The 20,796-nt window shown below is 49.4% G+C and overlaps 2 protein-coding genes across 6 annotated transcripts; both read right to left on the bottom strand.

Moving 5' to 3' along the window:
* Window positions 1-12,676: 12,676 nt before the first annotated feature.
* Window positions 12,677-14,428, bottom strand: S100A6 (S100 calcium binding protein A6). Of its 4 annotated transcripts, none has more exons than XM_008970355.5 (3): window positions 14,207-14,428; window positions 13,292-13,450; window positions 12,677-12,908 (listed from the first exon to the last, which is right to left on the bottom strand). In XM_008970355.5, the coding sequence occupies exons 2-3, from the start codon at window positions 13,427-13,429 to the stop codon at window positions 12,774-12,776; spliced, it is 273 nt and encodes a 90-aa protein (XP_008968603.1). In that variant the 5' UTR covers window positions 13,430-13,450; window positions 14,207-14,428; the 3' UTR covers window positions 12,677-12,773. The 4 variants fall into 4 exon arrangements, with proteins under 4 accessions (XP_008968603.1, XP_003817220.1, XP_008968604.1 ...); XM_003817172.6 differs by having other exon boundaries at window positions 14,039-14,338; XM_008970356.4 differs by having other exon boundaries at window positions 14,198-14,337.
* An 809-nt stretch (window positions 14,429-15,237) lies between these two features.
* S100A5 (S100 calcium binding protein A5) lies at window positions 15,238-19,805 on the bottom strand. Of its 2 annotated transcripts, none has more exons than XM_034935985.4 (3): window positions 19,459-19,805; window positions 18,128-18,279; window positions 15,238-15,527 (listed from the first exon to the last, which is right to left on the bottom strand). In XM_034935985.4, the coding sequence occupies exons 2-3, from the start codon at window positions 18,263-18,265 to the stop codon at window positions 15,387-15,389; spliced, it is 279 nt and encodes a 92-aa protein (XP_034791876.1). In that variant the 5' UTR covers window positions 18,266-18,279; window positions 19,459-19,805; the 3' UTR covers window positions 15,238-15,386. The 2 variants fall into 2 exon arrangements, with proteins under 2 accessions (XP_034791876.1, XP_024781100.1); XM_024925332.5 differs by lacking the exon at window positions 19,459-19,805 and adding an exon at window positions 18,695-19,017.
* Between the last annotated feature and the right edge of the window lie 991 nt (window positions 19,806-20,796).

Raw genomic sequence — 20,796 nt, 5'->3', positions numbered from 1 at the left:
GTACTGGGTCCCCCAGCAGTGCCGGCCCACCGGCGCTGCGCTCCATTTCTCGCCGTGTCTCGCCGCCCGGCAGGGCTCGGGACCTGCAGCCCGCCATGCCTGAGCCTCCCACCCCCTCCGTGGGCTCCTGTGCGGCCGAGCCTCTCCGACGAGCGCCGCCCCCTGCTCCACAGCGCCCAGTCCCATTGACCACCCAAGGGCTGAGGAGTGCGGGCGCAAGGCGCGAGACTGGCAGGCAGCTCCACCTGCAGCCCTGGTGCAGGATCCACTGGGTGAAGCCAGCTGGGCTCCTGAGTCTGGTGGGGAGGTGGAGAAACTTTATGAGTAGCTCAGGGATTGTAAATACACCAATCAGCACCCTGTGTCTAGCTCAGGGTTTGTGAATGCACCAATCGACACTCTGTATCTAGCTACTTTGGTGGGGCCTTGGAGAACCTTTGTGTGGACACTCTGTATCTAGCTAATCTGGTGGGGACGTGGAGAACCTTTGTGTCTAGCTCAGGGATTGTAAATGCACCAATCAGCACCCTGTCAAAACAGACCACTCCCGTCTACCAATCAGCAGGATGTGGGTGGGGCCAGATAAGAGAATAAAAGCAGGCTGCCCTAGCCAGCAGTGGCAACCCGCTCGGGTCTCCTTCCACACTGTGGAAGCTTTGTTCTTTCGCTCTTTACAATAAATCTTGCTGCTGCTCACTCTTTGGGTCCACACTGTCTTTATGAGCTGTAACACTCACCGCGAAGGTCTGCAGCTTCACTCCTGAAGCCAGTGAGACCAGGAACCCACCAGGGAGGAGGAACAAAGAACTCCAGATGCCCCTCATTAAGAGCTGTAATACTCACCGCGAAAGTCTGCAGTTTCACTCCTGAGGCAACAAGACCACGAACCCCACCAAAAGGAAGAAACTCCGAGAACACATCTGAACATCAGAAGGAACAAACTCCAGACATGCCGCCTTTAAGGACTGTAACACTCACCGCGAGGGTCTGCGGCTTCATTCTTGAAGGCAGTGAGACCAAGAACCCACCAATTCCAGACACAATAGCCTCCCAGGCTGGGTGCGGTGGCTCACAGTCTGTAATCCCAGCACTTTGGGAGGCCAAGGCAGGTGGATCAGCTGAGGTCTGGAGTTCAAGATCAGCCTGGCCAACATGATGAAACCCCATCTCTACTAAAAATACAAAAATTAGCCAGGCATGGTTGTGGGAGCCTGTACTCCCAGGTACTGGGGAGGCTGAGGCAGGAGAATCACTTGAATCCGAAAGGTGGAGGTTGCAGTGAGCTGAGATCACACCACTGCACTCCAGCTTGGGCAACAGAGTGAAACTCTGTCTCAAAAAAATATATATATAATATAATATATACAGAGCATTATTAGAGAAAAATAATCACTCTGTATTACTACAAACATTTCAGAAGACATAACAATTCCGAACTTGTTTGTATCTTTTAGTATAGCCTCAAAAAATATAAAGAAAATGACTGAATTACTAAAATAAATTTATAAAATCACAGTCTTAGTGGGATATTTCAACATGCTTCTTTCAGTAATTGAGAGATCAAGCAGACAAAAAGAGAACCTCAATAAGAAAAAAAGAAAACATGACTACAGAACACGCATTCTTCTGAAGCACCCACACAACTTTTCTGAAAATTGACTACATGCTAGAGCAAAACAAGTCTGAACATATTTTGTAAAATTATACAATAAATCCCCTGCTATCAAAACACAATGTAATTAAAAATCAGTAACAAAAGGATAACTAGAAAAAAGGTACATGTATGAAAGTTTTAAAATATACTTCTAAGAAATATTCATGGGAAGATAAGAAATCATAATGAAAATTTGAAAAACTACACTTTGACCAATCAATAAAGAAAAGGAAACCTTAAAAATGTGGAAAAATCAGCCAGGTGAGGTGGCTCACACCTGTAATCCCAGCACTTTGGGAGGCCGAGGCGGGCAGATCACTTGAGGTCAAGAATTCAAGACCAGTCTGGCCAACATAGTGAAACCCTGTCTCTACTAAAAGTACAAAAATTAGCAGGATGGGGTGGCAGGTGCCTGTAATCCCAGCTACTGGGGAGGCTGAGGTGGGAGAATCACTAGAACCCGAGAGGTGGAGGTTGCAGTGAGCCGAGATCGCACCACTGCACTCCAGCCTGGGCAACAGAGCAAGACCCTGTCTCAAAAAAAAAAAAAAAAAACCAAGAACACAAAATAGATGGTAGGAGTAAGAACAAATATATCAGTAACATCAATACATATGAATGAATTAATTGTTCCAGTTAGAAAAGAGAAATCAACTGGTCAGATTTTTTAAATCCATATGTGCTATTTACATAAAAACAAATCTAAAGCAAAAGAATACAAAAGATTAACAGGAGAAGAATGAAAAAATATATAACATGTAAATATAACCAAACAAAAGCTGGTTAATATAACATGTGTAGAACTAACCAATATATGTATTGTTTAGGCTGGGCGTGGTGGCTCACACCTGTAATCCCAGCACTTTGGGATGCCAAGGCAGGTGGATCACCTGAGGTCAGGAGTTTGAGACCAGCCTGACCAACATGGCAAAACCCCATCTCTACTAAAAATACAAAAATTAGTTGTGTGTAGTGGCGCGTGCCTGTAGTCCCAGCTACTCAGGAGGCTGAGACCAAAGAATAGCTTGAACCCAGGAGAAGGAGGTTGCAGTGAGCCAAGATCATGCCACTGCACTCTAGCCTGGGTGACAAAGCGAGACTCTGTCTCAAAGGAAAAAAAAAAATATATATATATATATATATATATATATATGTAGAGAGAGTTTAGTAACTCCAGCTGGTTACATATTATGTACATTTATAAGACAATATAAAACTTATTGGGTAGCTAAAATAGTACTTAGATGAAGTGTATAGCCTTAAAGTTATATATTAGAAAAGACAAAAGTCTAAAAATAAATGAATCGGGCCAGGCGTGGTGGCTCACACCTGTAATTCCAGCACTTTGGGAGGCTGAGGCGGGAGGATCACTTGAGGTCAGGAGTTCTAGACCAGTGTGACCAACATGGCAAAACCCGGTCTCTACTAAAAATACAAAAATTAGCCAGGTGTGGTGGCGCATGCCTGTATTCTCAGCTACTCAGGAGGCTGAAGTAGGAGAAGCTCAAACCTGGGAGGTGGAGGCTGCAGTGAGCAGAGATCGTGCCACTGCACTCCAGCCTAGGGACAGAGTAAGACTGTCTTAAAAAAAAAAAAAGAGAGGGTGACAGAGAGAGAGAGAGAGATCAGCCTGGGCAACATGGCAAAACCTCGTCTCTATTTAAGAAAAAGAAAGAAGGAAAGAAAGAGAGAGAGAGAGAAAGGAAGAAAGAAGAAAGAAAAGAAAAGAAAAGAAAGTTAGTTCTCCCTATTCTTGGTTTTCTGAGATTTTTTTTTCCCCCAGCACAGCACAGCAGTTCTACAGAGAGGCCACCAGACTGCTTATTCATATGGACCTCTAGTCACCCCTGGCAGTGTTTTCCAGCCAGCAAAGGTTTCAAACCTCCCTGGATGGAGCTCAGAGAGGAAGGGATGAGCCACCATCTGTGCTGTTTGGCTGCTTTAGCCACTCTTGCCTTTGGGCTTTGAGGAGTCTGAGGCAACTGGGGGCTGGAGCGGACCTGCAGCATACCACAGCTGCTCTACAAAAACATGGCCAGACTGCTTTTTTAAGCAGGTCTCTGATCCTATTCCTCCTTGCTGGGCAGGAGGTTAATAAGCTGGTCTGCAGCTACCTCTGCCATTGTTTTCCAGCAGGCAGCAGTTCCAAACTTCCTTCAACCTGCCCAGGTCATTGTGCACAAGGGGTCGAAGGATGGAGCTGTCAGAGGTGTGGAGTCCTAATAGGAAAAAGGAGTCAGGCTGGTGGGACCAGGGAAAAGCAAAAAGAGAAAGCAGATCAACTATAAGTGGGCCTTTCTTCATGATCCAGGACTCATAGCACTCATGTACAAATAACTCACAATCTTCCTGTGCCCAACTGATAGAGGATTTTGCTCCTTAACTCAGCTAAATCCAGGTTCTTGTGTTACAACCAGGAAACATTAGGCATATGGATGCATTGAAGGATGAGGAGGGTGAAATTTATTGAGCAAAAGAGGGGTCCCCTCTCAGCAAATAGAGGGGTCCTGCAAACAGGTTTCCACCTCACAATTGAATACCAGGGCTCCCACATATGCACTGAAGAGTCAGGCTCCTTCCCTTGCATAAGGTATGAATTCCTGGTGGCTCCACCCCGACCTTTCGGTGTGCATGGGGGCCCTTAGTCTGAGCCACTCCACACTGATTTATTTCCCTTACTGTGCATGTGTTAAGGGATGGAATTTTTCACCGTGCACATGTTTAGGCAAGCCCCTGTGCACAATGACCTGGGCGGGTTGGAAGTTCTCCAAGGACACTTCCCTATCTGCCTAGGCATTTGGCTGTCCGTTGCCTCTATCACAACTATCACCAGACCCTCAGCTGATAGAAATTGGAAGTTAGCTCACTGCAACCTTGGCATTATCGGTACTGCTGTGCCGATGTAACCATCCGTACACAGAAAAGAGCTATCCTATAAAATCCCCAGCAAGCCTTTGTTTCCTTGCAGTCAGCTCCTCTCTTGCTGACTCTGCCAGTTGCTCTTTTGCAACATATTCATACTTTCTCTAATAAATCTGCCTATCTTTACCTACAACTATCTTGGTAAATTATTTTACCGTCCACACATTAGCAGCCCCAGAGAGTTACTGCTCACCTGTGACATTTTAGTTGCCCGTAGGGGAACTCTCTCTCCTTATGGGGAACTCTCTCACCTCTCTCTTTCTCTTTCCCAACTGGGGACCCTTGGTGGACAGCATCTAAGCATAAAAACAACTATAGGTCTCTGGCTGGAGCTACACTTTGGTGGAACTAAACGGTGTCCATGTGGAACTGTCTTACGGCTACCACCCATTTGGGTGAGAGGCCTAAGTTTATGTTATCTTTTCAGTCTCCCAGCAGCTGGCTTCTAATATCCCTCTGGCAATTGATAGCCACTAGCCCAGGCCACTCTCCAGTGTTACCTGAAGGCCAGAGGGTGAATGGGGCTGGCCACCTTGCCCAGAAGAGAAGAAGGCTCTCTCCTGTATTTTCTGGTTGGAAGTCCCTAATCCCTATGCATGCAACTGGCCATGGATGCTCATTCAGAGCAAATTCACACACGTTTTGGGTGATTCAGACCCTCTCTTTCTTACTCTAAATTCTCCTGTGGAGTCAGCCAGGCATCCTGTCCCAGATGTTGCTAAATCAGGTGATCTCAGACAGCCTCGGAACAATGAGTCTTCCCCTACCCGCCCCCTCCGCTGGGCTAGCACAGGCAGAGCGCTCCCTTCACCTGTTTTCCTTGTACCTGGATTGGCCTTATGCGGGATGGCCAATGCAGGTACAAGGAAGCAGCCAAGTGGTCTTTTCTAATAGGTGGGACCCCCCTTTAGAAAGTGCACCCCCAAGTCCCTCAGCAGACACAGTGGAACCCTTTTTCATCTTGGAGGGACACCTCGAGAGAAAGTGTGGTTCATGCTCCAAAAACAGTCCCGCCCCCAAGCACATGGTTCCCAGGCCCACCATGGGACAAACCCTGTCTGTTCCTTCAGACTCACCTCTAGGCTGCATCCTAAAGTATTGGGGCAAATTCCACCCCCAAACTCTCAAAAAAGAAACATCTGGGTTTTCTTGTGTAATACAGCATGGCCGCTATGCAGGAAATCCTCAAATTAACCTCCTCAGTCTTTTATATTTGAGAGCAGAATAAGGATAACAGGACTAAAAAGAGAAAGAAAAATGCAGAGACAGGAGGCAGACTCAACTGTTGGCTGCTTCACAAGCCCTCAGCTCCCTCCAGGTTTCCCTAAAAGCACTCGTCGAAGTAATTGCCATCAGTGCAGAAGGCCAGGCCGATAAAAGACAAAGTGCCCCAATAAAATAAATGGGAAAAAGCCCTGTATGGCTTGGCACCTCTGCCACAAGCTCAGCCAGTGGAAACAGGACTGCCCTGGAAACCAAAGGGCCCCTGGGAAGGAATCCTAACCCCTGATGGCCGTGAGCTAAAGGGGCTCTCTTCTCCAGCTGAAAAGATCTCACCTTAACTGGTGAGTTGTGAAAGGGGATGAATTTGTCCCAAACCGTGTAGGTCCGGGGTGCTAAGGCTCTCCCTAATGGGAAATAAACAAGGGTGGTAGGGTGCTGCCACCACTCCATGCAGTGGCTAGAAGGCTCACGCCTGTAATCCCAACATTTTGGGAGGCCAAGGTGGGCAGATCACTTGAGATCAGGAATTTAAGACCAGCCTGGCCAACATGGCGAAACCCTGTCTCTACTAAAAATACAAAAATTAGCCAGGCGACTAATTTTTGGTGACGGGCACCTGTAATCCCAGCTACTTGGGAGGCTGAGGCAGGAGAATCACTTGAACCCAGGAGGTTGGAGGTTGTGGTGAGCTGAGATCAGGCCACTGTACTCCAGCCTGGGTGACAAAGTGAGAATCCATCTAAAAAATATATATAGATATATAGATATAGATATATACCTCAATAAAATTGTTTTAAATTTTTTAAAGACATACAAATGGCCAAGAAGTATATGAAAAAATGTTCAGCATCACTAATCATCAGGAAAATGCAAATCAAAACCATAATGAGATATCTCATCTCGGTTAAAATAGGGTATCAATAAAATATCTATTATCAAAAAGATAGAAAATAACAGATGCTGGCAAGGATGTGCAGAAGGGAGAACACTAGTCTATTCTTGGTGGGAATGTAAATTAGTACAGTCACAATGGAGAACAGTATGGCGGTTCCTCAATAAAGTGAAAATAGATCTGTCATACGATTCAGCAATCCCACTGCTGGTAATATATCAAAAGGAAAGAAAATCAGTATATCAAAGGGATATCTACATCCTTATGTTTGTTACAGCACTATTTATAATAGTCGAGATATGGAATCAGCCTAAGTGTCCATTAATGGATGAATGAATAAAGGAAATGCAGTATATATACACAATGGGATACTAGTCATTCACAAAAAAAGAATGAAATCCTTTCACTTGCAGCACGATACAGAAATACAAACATCAAATGTTCTCACTCATATATGGGAGATAAAAAAGTAAATCTCATAAAGGCAGAGAGTAGGATGGTGATTCCCACAGGCTGGGAAGGGTAGAGGAGGGGGGAGGATGAAGAGAAGTTGGTTAATAGGTACAAAAATACAGTTAAACAGAAGGAACAAGTTCCAGTGTTCCATAACACAGCAAGGGAACTTTAGTTAACAAGAACGTATAGCAGATTTCAGGACAGCTAGAAAAAAAGATATGGAATGTTCCCAACACAAAGAAATGGTAAATGTTTGAGGTGATGGATACCCAATTACCCTGATTTGATCATTGCATATGGTATGCTTGTATCAAAATATCACACGTACCCCATAAATATGTACAGCTGTTATGCATCAATAAAAAATCATGTTGCACATGAAAAAAATAGAAGAGATTAGCTGAGAGTCTAGCACCTTTTAAACATCTGAATAGGAAATATTTGCCATCTATTGCCTCTAAGGGTGGCCGCCTAAGAGACTTCATCTACATAATAAGAACTTTAGTCTCCACAATCCTTTATCTTAACCCAGACCCTCCTTTCTATTGATTCCGGGTCTTCAGGTAATAATTTAACTCTTTCAATCAATTGCCAATCAGAAATTATTTCAATTCACCTATGACGTGTAAGTCTTCACTTTGAGATGTCCCATCTTTCCAGACCAAATCAATGTATACCTTAATGTGTTGATGTTTGCCTGTAACTTCTGTCACCCTAAAATGTATAAAATCAAGCTATAACCCAACCACCTTGGTCACATGGTCTCAGGACCTCCTGAGGCTGTGTCATGGGTCATGGTCTTCACATGTGGCTCAGAATAAATCTCTTTAAATACTTTATAAGCCAGGCATGGTGGCTCATGCCTGTAATCCCAGCACTTTGGGAGGCTGAGGTGGAAGGATTGCTTGAGCCCAAGAGTTCAAGACTAGCCTGGACAACACAGTGAGACCTCATCTCTTTTTAAAAATAATAATAATTAAAAATAAAATACAAAAAATATATACATATATGTTACAGAGGTTGGCTTTTTCATAAACAAAAATATGGCATTTGCAACAATGTCAATAAATTGTACAATTAAATATATACATGGTGAAAATGATAACATGTTATTCAAAGACATTTAAAAAATCCAGGTGGGGCAGGGTGGCTCACACCTGCAAGCTCAAAACATTGGGAGGTTGAGATGTGAGGATCATTTGAGCCCAGGATTTTGAGACCAGCCTGGGCAACATAGTGAGACCTCATCTCTACAAAAAAATTTTAAAAAATTAGGCAGGCATGGTGACATACACCTATAGTCCCAGCAACTCAGGAGGCTGAGGTGGGAGGATTGCTTGACCCTGGGAGGTGGAGGTTGCAGTGAGCCAAGATTGCACCACTGCATTCCAGCCTGGGCAACAGAGCAAGACCCTGTCTCAAAAAAAAAAAAAAGAAAGAAAAAGAAAAAAAGCAAATTAATACCTTCTTAATTTTCAATCCTTAAAAGAGTGCAAAAACAAGCCACAAACTAGATGACATTTGCAACATATATAAGGACAAGAGCAAAAATCTTGACCAGAAACTTCACAGAAAGAGAAACTTATGGCCAATAAACATATGAAAAAGTGCTTGGCCGGGCACAGTGGCTCACGCCTGTAATCCCAGCACTTTGGGAGGCCAAGGAGGGTGGATCATGAGGTCAGGAGGTTGAGACCATGCTGGCTAAGACGGTGAAACCCTGTCTATACTTAAAAAAAAAAAAAAAGAAAAAGAAAAGAAAAGATGCTCAGAATCATCAGTAATCCTGGAAATACAAATTTTAAAAATCAGTTAACATTTCATACTGGGCACCAAAAAAACTTAGCCCAACAAAAAATAACGATGTGGAATAAATGGAACATGCAAAGCTGTTATGAGTACAAATTAGTACAATAACCTTGAAAAACAAGGTGGCATTTTCTAGTAAAAATGAAAGTGAGTACTCTACACACCAGCAATTCCACTCATAGGTACAAACCTCCAGCAACTCTGGTACGTATCCTAGGAGATATCTACAGGAATGGTCACAGAAGCACTGTTTGTAATGGGGAAAATAGAAATAACCCAAAATGATAATTAGCAATAGCCAGGATAAATAATGTTATAGTCATATGATGAACTCTTACATAGCAGTGAAAACTAGCAAACTAGAGCAACTTGGATAAATCTCAAACATAACGTTGAGTGAAAAACAGCCAGTAACAGAAGAATGCACATGGCATTATTCCATTTACATAAAACTCACAATAATGTAAACCCATATATCGTTTAGAGATGAAAATACATGTAGTAAAAATTATTAAGAAAGGAAATGACAAATAGTATTACCAGACAGCGGTCCCACTGAGAGGGAAGAAAATGGGATGGGGAAGACAAGTTAGGGAATTAGAAGGTGATGGTAATGTTCACTTGTTATACTGGGTGGATTTTGTGTCATTGTTCTTGTATCTTAGATTTAGTCTATAAACAGTTTTATATATTCCCAATATCTAATTAAAACATTTAAGAGAAAAAGATAAGGAAGAAATGGTCAAAGAATGTCATGAGACAGGCACTAATGAGCTGGCCTGGAATCAGGAGAACTCAGCTCTGCTCGCAGCTCCCTCTTAACTTACAGTCTGACCTGGGTAGAGGCAATGGCTTCCCTGTAGCTCCCTCTTCTCACTTGTCCAGTGGGGTTAATCATATATACTACACAGGCTGAGCACAGCGGCTCACATGGCTCACACCTTAATCCCAGCACTTTGGGAGGCCAACTGGGGAGGATCACTTGAGGTCAGGAATTCAAGCCCAGCTTGAGCAAAACAGCAAGACCTCATCTCTACAAAAAATAAATTAGCCAGACATGTTGGTGTACACCTGTAGTCCTAGATACTCGGGAGGCTGAGGTGAGAGGATCACTTGAGCCCAGGAGTTGGAGGCTGCAGTGAGCTATGATAGTGTCACTGCACTCTATCCTGGGCAACAGAGAGAGACAGTCTCTAAAAAATTAAAATACAATAATACATACTACACACAAATCTTCTAAGATGACAAGAGGCAATGGCTATGATAGGTGCCTCACAAAAATGAAGCTGCTATAAAAATGTGGTCCTATACAAAGGTGGTGGCATTATTCTTGACAATTTCCTTTTTGCTTGGCAAAAAACAGAGAGCTATTTCCTGTGACTCAGTCCTAAACCCCCTTACCTGGGGCCCGCCCCAGTTTACAGAGATGGTCTGTGGTGCTGCTGTTGCAGCTTCACCAGTGTTAGGGTGATTAGATTGTAGGATTAATGTCAGTGATGGGAGGACCTCAACTGAAGGAAGTGGAGAGACTAGAGCCACTCCCACTGCTCAACCTTCGGAGAAGCAAAGTGACCTCTCATGAAGCCCTCAGCTCACATCCTAACTTTTCCCCATCCTGTAAGCCCACACCATACTCAACAGTGAGCTGAAAGGATTCAATTCCAACTTTAAATTGGTTGGAGCAATAAAACGTCCAGTCTATGCACCTCTCCACACCCAATTCCACCATTTGACTGCTGCACCTACCATATTCCATTGTAAATGCTGCTTCCCTCCCCTACCCTGCGAGAAAAAAAAAAAAAAAACACCTAAAAAATTATACCCCTAAAGATTTGCTGTTTGTTTTGTTTTTTGTTTTATTCTTGAAATTCATGTTCCCTTTCCCCTCCACCACTGTGGAGAAGCAGAAACGAAGGGACACGCCTGTTTACTTAGCAGATGGACTGTGCACCTGTGTTGATTCTCCTGCACCGGTGGCCTGCCCACCCACCAGAGCTCCCCAGGAACGCCCGGCAGACGGCCTTGCCTGAGCATCCCCTCCCCGCAGCAGCGGGCTTCCTGTCACTGAAACTCCTCTTCCCTCTCCTCAGGCAGCATTGATTTGTACGAAGGTCTTCTAGCCCTGCAGGTTGGGGAGGGGAGGCGCAGGGTTCCGATTCCATTTGTCTTTACAAAGGGACCGCCTTTCCCTCATGGACTTGCTTATGGTAGGTGTGTCAATTGTGAAGCTGAGTTGCTTAATTCTAGGGCTGATTGCCGGGAGCTAAAGGATCCCCCTACCCTGACATTCCCGGGGCGCCCTATTCTGTCTTCCTCTTCCTAAGGACTCCCCTGACTGCCAGGCCACAGCCTCACGGCGGGCCCCTGCCAGAGGCTCAAGAAAACCAACCCGACTGTCCCCGCAGCGCCCTGCTCTCTGCCCACAGGAGGGCGCTCGCTCCGAACCCCAAGTTGTCAGCCACTGGAAGGCGGGCGGAGAGGGACTGGAGAAAGGGGGAGGAAAGGAGTGTAGGGCGGGAACCTAGAGGGGCGCGGGAGGGGTTGGGGAGCGCGTACTTTTCCAGAGGGAGGTGAATAGAGCCAAGGCTTGGGCACGGCTGTGCAGAGAGGGAATTCGGCCCCCGGTCTCTTGCAACCAACAGCGCGACTTCTCCCTGCAGGGCAGGGGAGGCAATAGAGAAGGAGGGCCTCCAAGAAGGTGCAGCTCCCAGCTGTTTACCAATCCCCACCCAGTGGGGACAGAAGACAACTTAATTCCACAAAGTTGGACCCCCAAGGGAAGTGGGGAGGTGAGAGGGAAAGAAGGATGTGGTCTCCATCTAAAGTCAAGATCTCTTCCCCAAAAGCTAGAGGTAAACTTGCCCAGCTCGGACTAGGCCTAGAGAGGCTGAATGATGTGGCATCACCCGGAAACAGCGTTTACCCTCCTTATCCTCTTCCCTTCTGCCTGAAAACACTAATCCAGATGATGGACAATGATTCAATTAGTCATCTTCTCTGATGGGGGCTGAGATCCAGGCTGGGATCCCGTGGAAGTGCCGGGTGAGTCATTACGCTGAGGCTGCAGGGATACCCCGCCCCATTACTGAACACCCCGTGGTTCACGTGTTGGTGCAGCTGCCAGCTCCTCAGACCACCGTTCCAACAAAAAGCCCTCACCCTGAATGCCGGGACACACTCCTAGAGTGTGCCTCCTCCACTCCACCTGGGACCTGGGCAGCCGCAGTAGACTCAGTCACACAGCGTCCTCACTGGTGTGGGAAACTCCCTGAGCCAAGCCTCAGGCATCTCAGATGTGCCCTATCTAACCCCGGCGCTGTGGTGAGAAAGGGGACTTGCCCCACCCCAGGGCCCCTCTTGCCACACCCAGAGCAAAACACATCTGGGAGCCTCCGGGACTATCTCTGCCCCACTTCCAGGCCCCCAAACCCCATCACATCCCGGCCCAGGGACCATTTCCATCTCCAAGCTCATCCCAGGACTCTCTCTACTGGAAACCACTTAAGCCTTTCCTTAGGATGGCGTTGCCAAGAGGGGCATCTCTCCTCATTCACATAAAGGCACCTTATGTGCTAGAGGCAGCCTTGTCAGGGTGGGTCCTCTGGCCTGGCGAGTCAATGAGTCATTTTCAGAGGTTGACCGTGAGCAAATCTTCCAATGGCTGGTGTCCCACTAAGCCAAGGAGGAACAGAAATCATTCGGAAGCCAGGACGCAAGGGCAAATTTGACCAAAAAAAATTTATTGTACAATTACCCACCACTGGATTTGACTCAGAGAGGACCCCCAGAGGGTGTCTCCATCTTCCCTATTTATTTTCAGCCCTTGAGGGCTTCATTGTAGATCAAAGCCAAGGCCCCCAGGAAGGTGACATACTCCTGGAAGTTCACCTCCTGGTCCTTGTTCCGGTCCAAGTCTTCCATCAGCCTTGCAATTTCAGCATCCTGCAGCTTCTAATGTGTTAGAATGTGAAATCCATACTCAGTGGTGATGACAACCCTGGATTCTTCCCCTTCCCCCTCCCAGGCAACCCTCTCTGCAAGTGGCTGTGTGCTCCCTCATCACCAAGGACCCATGTCCACCTTGGGTTTCACTTTGGCATTGCTTCTCCTCAGCTACTTCTCAGTTACTGGTCCTCATTTGGAGAGATGGATATCCGGCTGGGAGCATCCCCTACCCGCTGGGAGAGTGGGTCTACAGCTCAGTAAGACATGTGGACCAGGGCCTCAGAATGTGGGTAAATGTGAGTCAGATGCACCTGGCACCTCTCTCTCCCCTAATCCTGCTTCCAAAGGACAAGGGTGGGAAAAGGGGTCCTGGGGAGGAGGCCACTCACCGAGCCAATGGTGAGCTCCTTCTGGATCAGCTCCTTCAGCTCCTTCTTGCTCAGGGTGTGCTTGTCACCCTCCCTGCCGGAGTACTTGTGGAAGATGGCCACAAGGAGGCCAATGGCCTGATCCAGGGGGCATGCCATGGCTGAGGGCTGGGCTTGGAGCTGGCAGCAGAGGGCCTAGTCAGTGCCATGGGAGCAAGGACTTCTCACCCACACACCCCAATAATGCTGCCTGCACTAGCCCCGCCTCCTTTGGAACCACCCAGTCTCAGGCCACACACAATGGCATCAGGAGACAGCCCAGGGCTTGAAGGGGAAGGAGAGAGCAGACTAGGGCCAAGGCAAGAGAGGTGGCTTAAGGATTCTAAGAAGCATATAGGAACAGTAGCTTTGGGCACAGCTGAGAACTGTCCTTCAGGGGATCCAGAAGTTGAGGAGTATGGCTGTGCAGGGGAGGGGAATGGAGGCTGCAAAGGCAGCTTAAACACAGCTTCACAGGGCCACACATGGTGGCAATGACACACCCAGGGCACTCCCTTCCGCACCCCAAAAGAGCACACCCCATTGCGATCCCTTAGCCCAAGGCCTGCCTGGCACAGCACTGCTGCTCCTGACTATCCCTCCAGCGCGGGAGCGCCACAGATGGCCCCAGTCTGGATCCAGCGGCTGAACTGGGCAGGGGATGGCTGGACCCCCAGCGTGAGGGCAGCTGGCCCTGGAAAGTACCCAGGGCTCCTGGAGAGAACTCACCGGTAGGGAGGCGGCCAAATGCGACGCGAGCGGTCGAGGGGATGGGCTGTGTCGCAATCTGACTGGCCTTATAGCGGTCGGTGCCCCGGAGGCCGGCTCGGCCAAGCCCACCCCGCCCGCCCAAGTCCCGCCCGCGCCCCACCCTGCGCCGTGGCTTACACAACGCACATTCGCGGTTTACCCCCTCGACTTTCCACGCCTCCTGCCCGGGGCTGTTCCGGGTTAGGACGGGATGGGGGAGCCCAGCAGTGCCCACTGCACGCCTGGTGACGAGTCTCCCCTCATCTGCGCAGCTCAGTTTGCTCAGTTTGCTCTTCGTGACACGTGACTCGGCAAGGGGAGCAGGAGGAGGACTGCGGCGGTCACCCCTGCTTCCTCTGCCAGACCGTGAATGTGACCCTCGAGCCAGCGCAGCGTCAATGTGGGCAAGGAGGGCGCCTCACAGGATGCCGGTGTCCCACAGAGGATACTCAGGGTCACCCCAGAGGAGATAGGGGGAGTAGCCAGTGGTGTAAAGGATATCTACGGCGCCCATCCCCCACCAGCAACAAGTTCCTACCAACACCTCCACGCCTTCCCCTCAGTGCCCCAAATTCCATTCACTACAGCACCTTTAGTGTTAATGTGCATGCACGTGGGAGCCCAGCCCTGTAAGCACCATTCGTTATTTACGGGGGGAGTGAAGGCCTTTTCAGACCCTCCCCTGAGAAAAGATTTTGATGGAGGAGGCAGGGAGAGAAGAAAGCACTGTCCCCCATAGATGATGAGAGTGGTGCTATTGAAGGGGAAATGGTGAAGAGGGAGGGGGCTGGTGTGGAGGCCAGACATGCCCTTCCTACAGGTGCTGCCAAGGTGGCCTCCGGTGAGCTGTGGACAAGTCAGGCCTGTCTGCCTATCACCGCCCTCAGGAGCCACTCCCAACCCCTCCCAGTGTCCTCCTCTCAAAGCAACTTTCCCTCTTAACTTCCTCTGCATCCTTGCAGAGTTCCCGCCTGGCCTAACTTCCCCATTTTCCAGGCAGGCAAAACTAAGCCATGACAAAACCAATGACGTCCGCACCAAAGAAGGAGAGGAATGCAGTGGGAGCCCAGGACCCTAACCCCCAGAGGCAGAAGCTGTCTCAACCCACTCAAGGAGAGACCCCTCCTGTGCTCCCCTCTCCCCAGGCCAAGGTAGACAAGACAGCTTCAAAACCAGACTCCCAGCACCTGCGATGGAAACTTTATTTCCTCCCATGGAAGGGTCCATCTGGGAGGGAGAGGAGGGCAGGGGGCCAAAGAGGGTCTGTGAGAGGAGCAGCCGAGGTCAGCAGCAAGGGGTGGAGGGTGAGGGTGGAGGGCAGCCCTGGTCACTTGTTGTCCTCTAGAAAGAAGTCATTGTAGGCCATGCACAGCGTGGTCAGGAACACCGAGTACTCCTTGAAGTCGATCTCCTGGTCGCTGTTCTTGTCCAGGCTCTTCATCAAGTCATCGATGCTGCTCTCCTTCATCTTTTGTGGACCCAGGTGGAGAGACAGCTCAGACCCCGCTCCCAGCCCTGTCCTCGCACCACTGCATGGTGTCATCCCCACCCCGAAACTTCAGGGTGAGCCCCAGCTGAGTCAGTGACACTGTCAGCATCTCGATCCCCAGAGTCTGCCCACTGCCCACACCTAGGGAAGGGCCTGGCATGAGGTAGGGGGTCAGGGACCTGACTCCTGAATGGAAATAAATGACAGCAGGAATGCTAGCCTAGCCTGCCTTCCCTGCAATACTGTCCCCCAGCCAAAGAAACAATCATCTAGGTTTTATACCAACACCTGATAAAAACAGCTTGCTGGGTCAGGCGTGGTGGCTCACACCTGTAATCCTAGCACTTTGGGAGGCTGAGGCGGGTGGATCACCTGACATCAGGAGTTCGAGACCAGCCTGACCAACATGGTGAAACCCTGTCTCTACTGAAAATACAAAATTAGCCAGGCATGGTGGTACATCCCTGTAATCCCAGCTATTTGGAAGGCTGAGGCAGGAGAATCGCTTGAACTTGAGAGGCGGAGGTTGCAGTAAGTAAGATCATGCCATTGCACTCCAGCCTGGGCAACAAGAATGAAACTCCTCCTCAAAAAAAAAAAAAGAACACCTTGCTGATTATGTGGCATTGAGCATTATCCAAGTCTCTGAGTGACTCTCTCCCCATTCTAAGGACTAGGTGAGAATAAGCCCGGACAAAATGTCTCTCAATGAGAGCAGTGCACTGGGGCTGTGAAGCCACTGCATCCCTCCCCTGCTAGGAGAGCTGTGCAAGAGGCCTGCCTGGAGCCTGGTTGTGCACTGTTGTTCGGTCCCCTGATGTCCCAGCCTGGCTCCATTAGGACGATGGAGTCAGGGTCCTTTGGGTGGAACAGGAAGGAAATATAGACAAGCAGATCCTGATGTCTCCTCATCATTGCCGTCAGCTACAGGTTTTCACAGGAGACATTGGGACTTACAAAGGCGGAAACTGCTTGTCTGTCATGTGATCCTAGTCCCCAGCCTGGGCTCCTGTTATTGCCAGGCCCTCCTCTGGGCGTCTCTCCTTCTGTAATTAATCTCTGCTGGACCTGTGGCCCCTCCCTCTGCCCTCATTAACTCCAGGATGCAGGCAGCCTGGCAGAAGGCCAGAGATCAGGCCTGGGGACGCCCATACCTGCTTCTGTCCCCTGCCCAGGTGGCACACTGTGGACCTTCTTTCTGGGAGGGCCTACCAGAGCTCAAGGTGTGATAGATGGAGAGGCACCCAGGCTAAATTTTAAAGGAAACAGGGAGGATGATTCACAGGCCTGGCCCAGAACTCCAGCTCAGCCTCCCACTAGCGGATTGTCCTTAGGCAAGTTATTTGATGTATTTGAGCATTGATTTTTTTTAACTGTAAAAATAATAATACTAGGCACAGTGGCTCATGCCTGTAATTTCAGCACTTTGGGAGGCTGAGGCGATAGGATCATTTGAGGCCAGGAGTTCAAGAACAGCCTGGGTAAAATAGTGAGACCCCATCTCTACAAAAAATTTTAAAAATTATCTAAGCGTGGTGGTATTCGCTTGTAAGTCCTAGCTTCTCAGGAGGCTGAGGTAAGAGGATCACTTGAGTCTGAAAGTTCAAGGCTACAGTGAGCGATGATCGCACCACTGCACTCTAACCTGGGTGACAGAGTGAGACTCTGTCTCAAAAATATTTATCCTTGGCCAGGCGCAGTGGCTCACACCTATAATCCCAACACTTTGGGAGTCCGAGGCAGATGGATCACGAGGTCAGGTGTTCGGGACCAGCCTGACCAACATGGTGAAACCCCCATCTCTACTAAAAATATAAAAATTAGCTGGGCATGATGGTGCGTGCCTGTAATCCTAGCTACTGAAGAGGCTGAGGCAGGAGAATCGCTTGAACCTGAGAGGCGGAGGTTGCAGTGAGCCAAGATCATGTCACCGCATTCCAGCCTGGGTGACAGAGCGAGACTCTCTCAAAAAAAAAAAAAATATATATATATATATATTTATTTATTTATTTATTTATCCTCGGGGATATTGTATTATAATAACCTCATGGGCCTTCCCCTCTGTCAGTCACCTCCCTCCCACCACCTCCATCTGGTGAGAACCAGTTCTGTCTCCTCACTACCCTACGTTTACAAGTTAACCTTTCAGTTTGAGTGCCAGCACCATCGGAGAGCCCTGGCCATGCTGTGCACACAGAGAAGAATCAGGCAGAGTCCCTACACTTGAGTTGTACACAGGTGGACCTGGACACCCTGCATCCCTTCACCACCCATGACCCCTAGCACAGGTTCTGCCACTGCTGCGAGAGCCTGGCCCCACCATCGAAGGCTCCTCAATCTCCTTCTCTAAACCCTCCGGACTCAGCCCTTCCTCCTTCTCAGTGAGACCCTGACCCATCCTCCTTCACAGAGGGCTAGAGTTTTGCTGGCCCAAAATCCCCACCATCTTCCTTTGTCTCTGTCCGTAGCCCTTGGCCACCCTGCCCCTGGCTTAGGCTGGAGGATCCTGAGGGTAGGTATGTGTCCCCCAGAGGGAGTACTCAGACTTTGGGGTGGAGGATGAGGGAACAATCACCTACCTCCCCAAGACACAGCTCTTTCTTGATCAACTCCTTGAGTTCCTTCCTACTCAGGGTCAGTTTGCTACCCTCTCTCCCCGAATATTTGTGAAACGTGGTCACCATAGTGGTCAGGGCCTTCTCCAGAGGGGTCTCCATCACAGTGTGCAGCTCTGTAGAGGGAGAGGGGAAGATCCCATTCCTCAGGAAGTCACCACCAGCAGCACTAGCCTACCTCTGAGGCCCCTCCCTCAAAGAACAAGAGACTGGAACCCAGGATGAGACTGAAATCCACTAACAAGAGCGCCCGTCTGTATCAGTACAGGTTACAATGAGACCCACAGCAAACTCTGGAGCAGCTGGCACAAGGAGAACAGCAAGCCCCCAAAGGAGACCACAGACTCTCCTGCTGGGGAGTTGTTGAAAAGGAGGCCTGAGGCAAAAAGATGAGAAGACGGCCTCCTCAAAAGGCCCTGGTGGCAGATGGTGGAGCAGATCAAGGGTCACGATTTTCTCTCTGCTCCTTCCAGCTTAGGAACTGGTTTTCCACAGGCAGTTCACCAGCCTTTCCCCCAGTGCCTGAATCACCTGATATCGAGGAGTGTCCCATTATTAAAGTCGGGGACAGGGCAAAGAGAGAGTCCAGGGCTGAGAGGGGGCTGGGCTGGAACTGAGCGATGAGGTCTCAACAAGGAGCAGCAGGGAGGTGAGCTGAGCTGGCCCAGCTGGTCTCCAGACTCTGGCCCAGAGCAGTGCACACAGAGACGGGTCAGCGGGCAGGGAGGGCCGGGGGCCTCTTGAAATCTCCAGGATCATTCCAAAACCTGGATCCAGAGGCTACGCTTGAATAAGGGCCTGGATTCCAATAGCACAGCCACCCTCAGCCAAGGGAAGAGACAGATGGAGCTCAAGTGACTCAGACTCAAAAACCACTTCCCCCTCAGGGAGGAAGGAGGCAACACCCACGGAACTTGAGGGCTGCAGGTTAAATCTGTGGAGAGTCTTCACTTCCAGCCCAAAGCCCTCCCTGCCATTCTTGAACCAGACCCATCATTCCTCTCCCACCACAAAAACCTCAGCCTCTCCCACCTCAAGGAGACTCAGCTGGGACCACAGTTGAAGGCAAGGGCCTCTGTGCACCTGCAGGAGCATCCTGGCTAGTCCAGACCCCCACCTCCACCCCAGAGCCATTTCTCAAGAAATTCCAAAGGCTCTGCCCTCTCCTCCCTGAGCGCATGCCCGCTTGTGGGGCCAGGCCTCCTTGGTGGAGGTCACCACCACTTGTCACCCTCATCATCCAGCGTGACCCACCAGATATCAGATGAACAGAGACATAGGAAGGAAGGACTTACCACTGTGGGAGTGAGCCCAGAGAATCCAAGCAGCAGGCACAGCCTCCCTCTCACTGCCTTCTGCCTTTATTTCCCTGATCTCTGTCCCTAGGAAACCAGGGGAGAGAAAGGGCGCATGGGAAGTGGTTGGGGACTTGAGGATGCCCACGTCAGAGCCTCCCGGGATGGAGCTGGGGAGAAACCCCTTCTGCCAATCTCGCCTTCCTTGTTTACAAACAAGGGCTGGGGACACACTGAGTTCCCATAGCACACACGTCCCCAATCCCAGAAACTTTATTCTTCTGACCAAAAATCGGAACTCAAAATCTGAAATCTGATGGAACAATAAGCCGAAGAAGGGAAACCAGGCTGTCCTGGAAAGAAAACCTCAGAAGTGTGGGCCAAACACAGGGCACCATCTCCCCGTGTCCTAGAAAGCTCTCCACATCGGGCCCCTCCCACCCATCCTGCCACCCACTCCAGGAGCAGAGAAGACAGCCCTTGAGATGGGGATCAGTGGAGGAAGATATTTTCTGCGAAGGATATGGTCAAGGTCATGAGCTAATATGGACCCAGAGGTTTTTAAAGGGCTTTTAAATGGACGATTTCTTCTAGGCCTTACTGCTCTTCACAGGAAAGGCTCGTCGGAGACTCTTGGCACGGAGGACTGAGAATCAGGAATAGGGAAGGTGTCCAGCAAAGGGCTAAGGCCCAGCACTGGGGTAGAGGTTGTGGATTGGGGAGGGGGGTTCAGGTTCAGGCTGCAGTCAAGGAGGAAGTAGGGGCCAGGGAGAGTTTCCTGTATCCCAGGAGACACTCAGACATCGTTGTACCACAGTAGAACAATGTACTTCTATCACCAGTCCAAGAACAGACCTGGGCTCAGGGTGTAGTACCTATCACTGCTGCAGTCCCACCCCAGCCTGGGGGGCCTCCCCACTGCTCCCCACTCCACCCCACCCCCAGCTGGCAAGGTTGGAGAGGCAGCAGGGATTGGTTGCTATGCAGTAGGCATCTCTGAAGGAGAGCGTGACCTGGGTGGAGGCCCCAGGGAGGGCGCTCCCAGGGAGGGTGGATGGAGAGGGCAGCGGAAGGCAGCAGACTTTCTCCTGAACTGAAATTCCTCCCAAGTCTCTGTAGTCAAACCCTGCGGGAACATCTGAGTCACCTGCCCCACTCCTCTGAAACCTCAGAGAAAAGCCCCATGTGATGAGAGGACAGAGGACCCTCAAGAGGAGGTCAGTGGGACAAAGCCCTCCAGCCTCTGCACCTGACCTCCACGCACCTCTTCCTAAAAGATCCCTGTGTCGCCCAGACATGGCCTTGAAGTCTAACCTCAACCCACCACTGCACCCTGGA

This window comes from Pan paniscus, chromosome 1 (assembly GCF_029289425.2).
Source record: "Pan paniscus chromosome 1, NHGRI_mPanPan1-v2.0_pri, whole genome shotgun sequence".
NCBI lineage: Eukaryota > Metazoa > Chordata > Mammalia > Primates > Hominidae > Pan > Pan paniscus.
The sequence above is the reverse complement of the archived record's forward strand: the minus strand, read 5'-3'. Positions and strand labels throughout refer to the sequence as shown.

What these genes read in the sequence shown, in the direction of transcription:
- S100A5 (XM_024925332.5), bottom strand. Translation starts at nt 18,716, where the DNA reads ATGGGACACTCCTCGATATCAG. An exon ending in GGGACACTCCTCGATATCAG is followed by an intron (nt 18,280 to 18,694) that starts GTGATTCAGGCA and finishes CTCCCTCTACAG; the next exon opens with AGCTGCACACTGTGATGGAG. An exon ending in AAGAGCTGTGTCTTGGGGAG is followed by an intron (nt 15,528 to 18,127) that starts GTAGGTGATTGT and finishes GGTCCACAAAAG; the next exon opens with ATGAAGGAGAGCAGCATCGA.
- S100A6 (XM_008970355.5), bottom strand. Translation starts at nt 13,429, where the DNA reads ATGGCATGCCCCCTGGATCAGGCCATTGGCCTCCTTGTGGCCATCTTC. An exon ending in AGGAGCTCACCATTGGCTCG is followed by an intron (nt 12,909 to 13,291) that starts GTGAGTGGCCTC and finishes CTAACACATTAG; the next exon opens with AAGCTGCAGGATGCTGAAAT.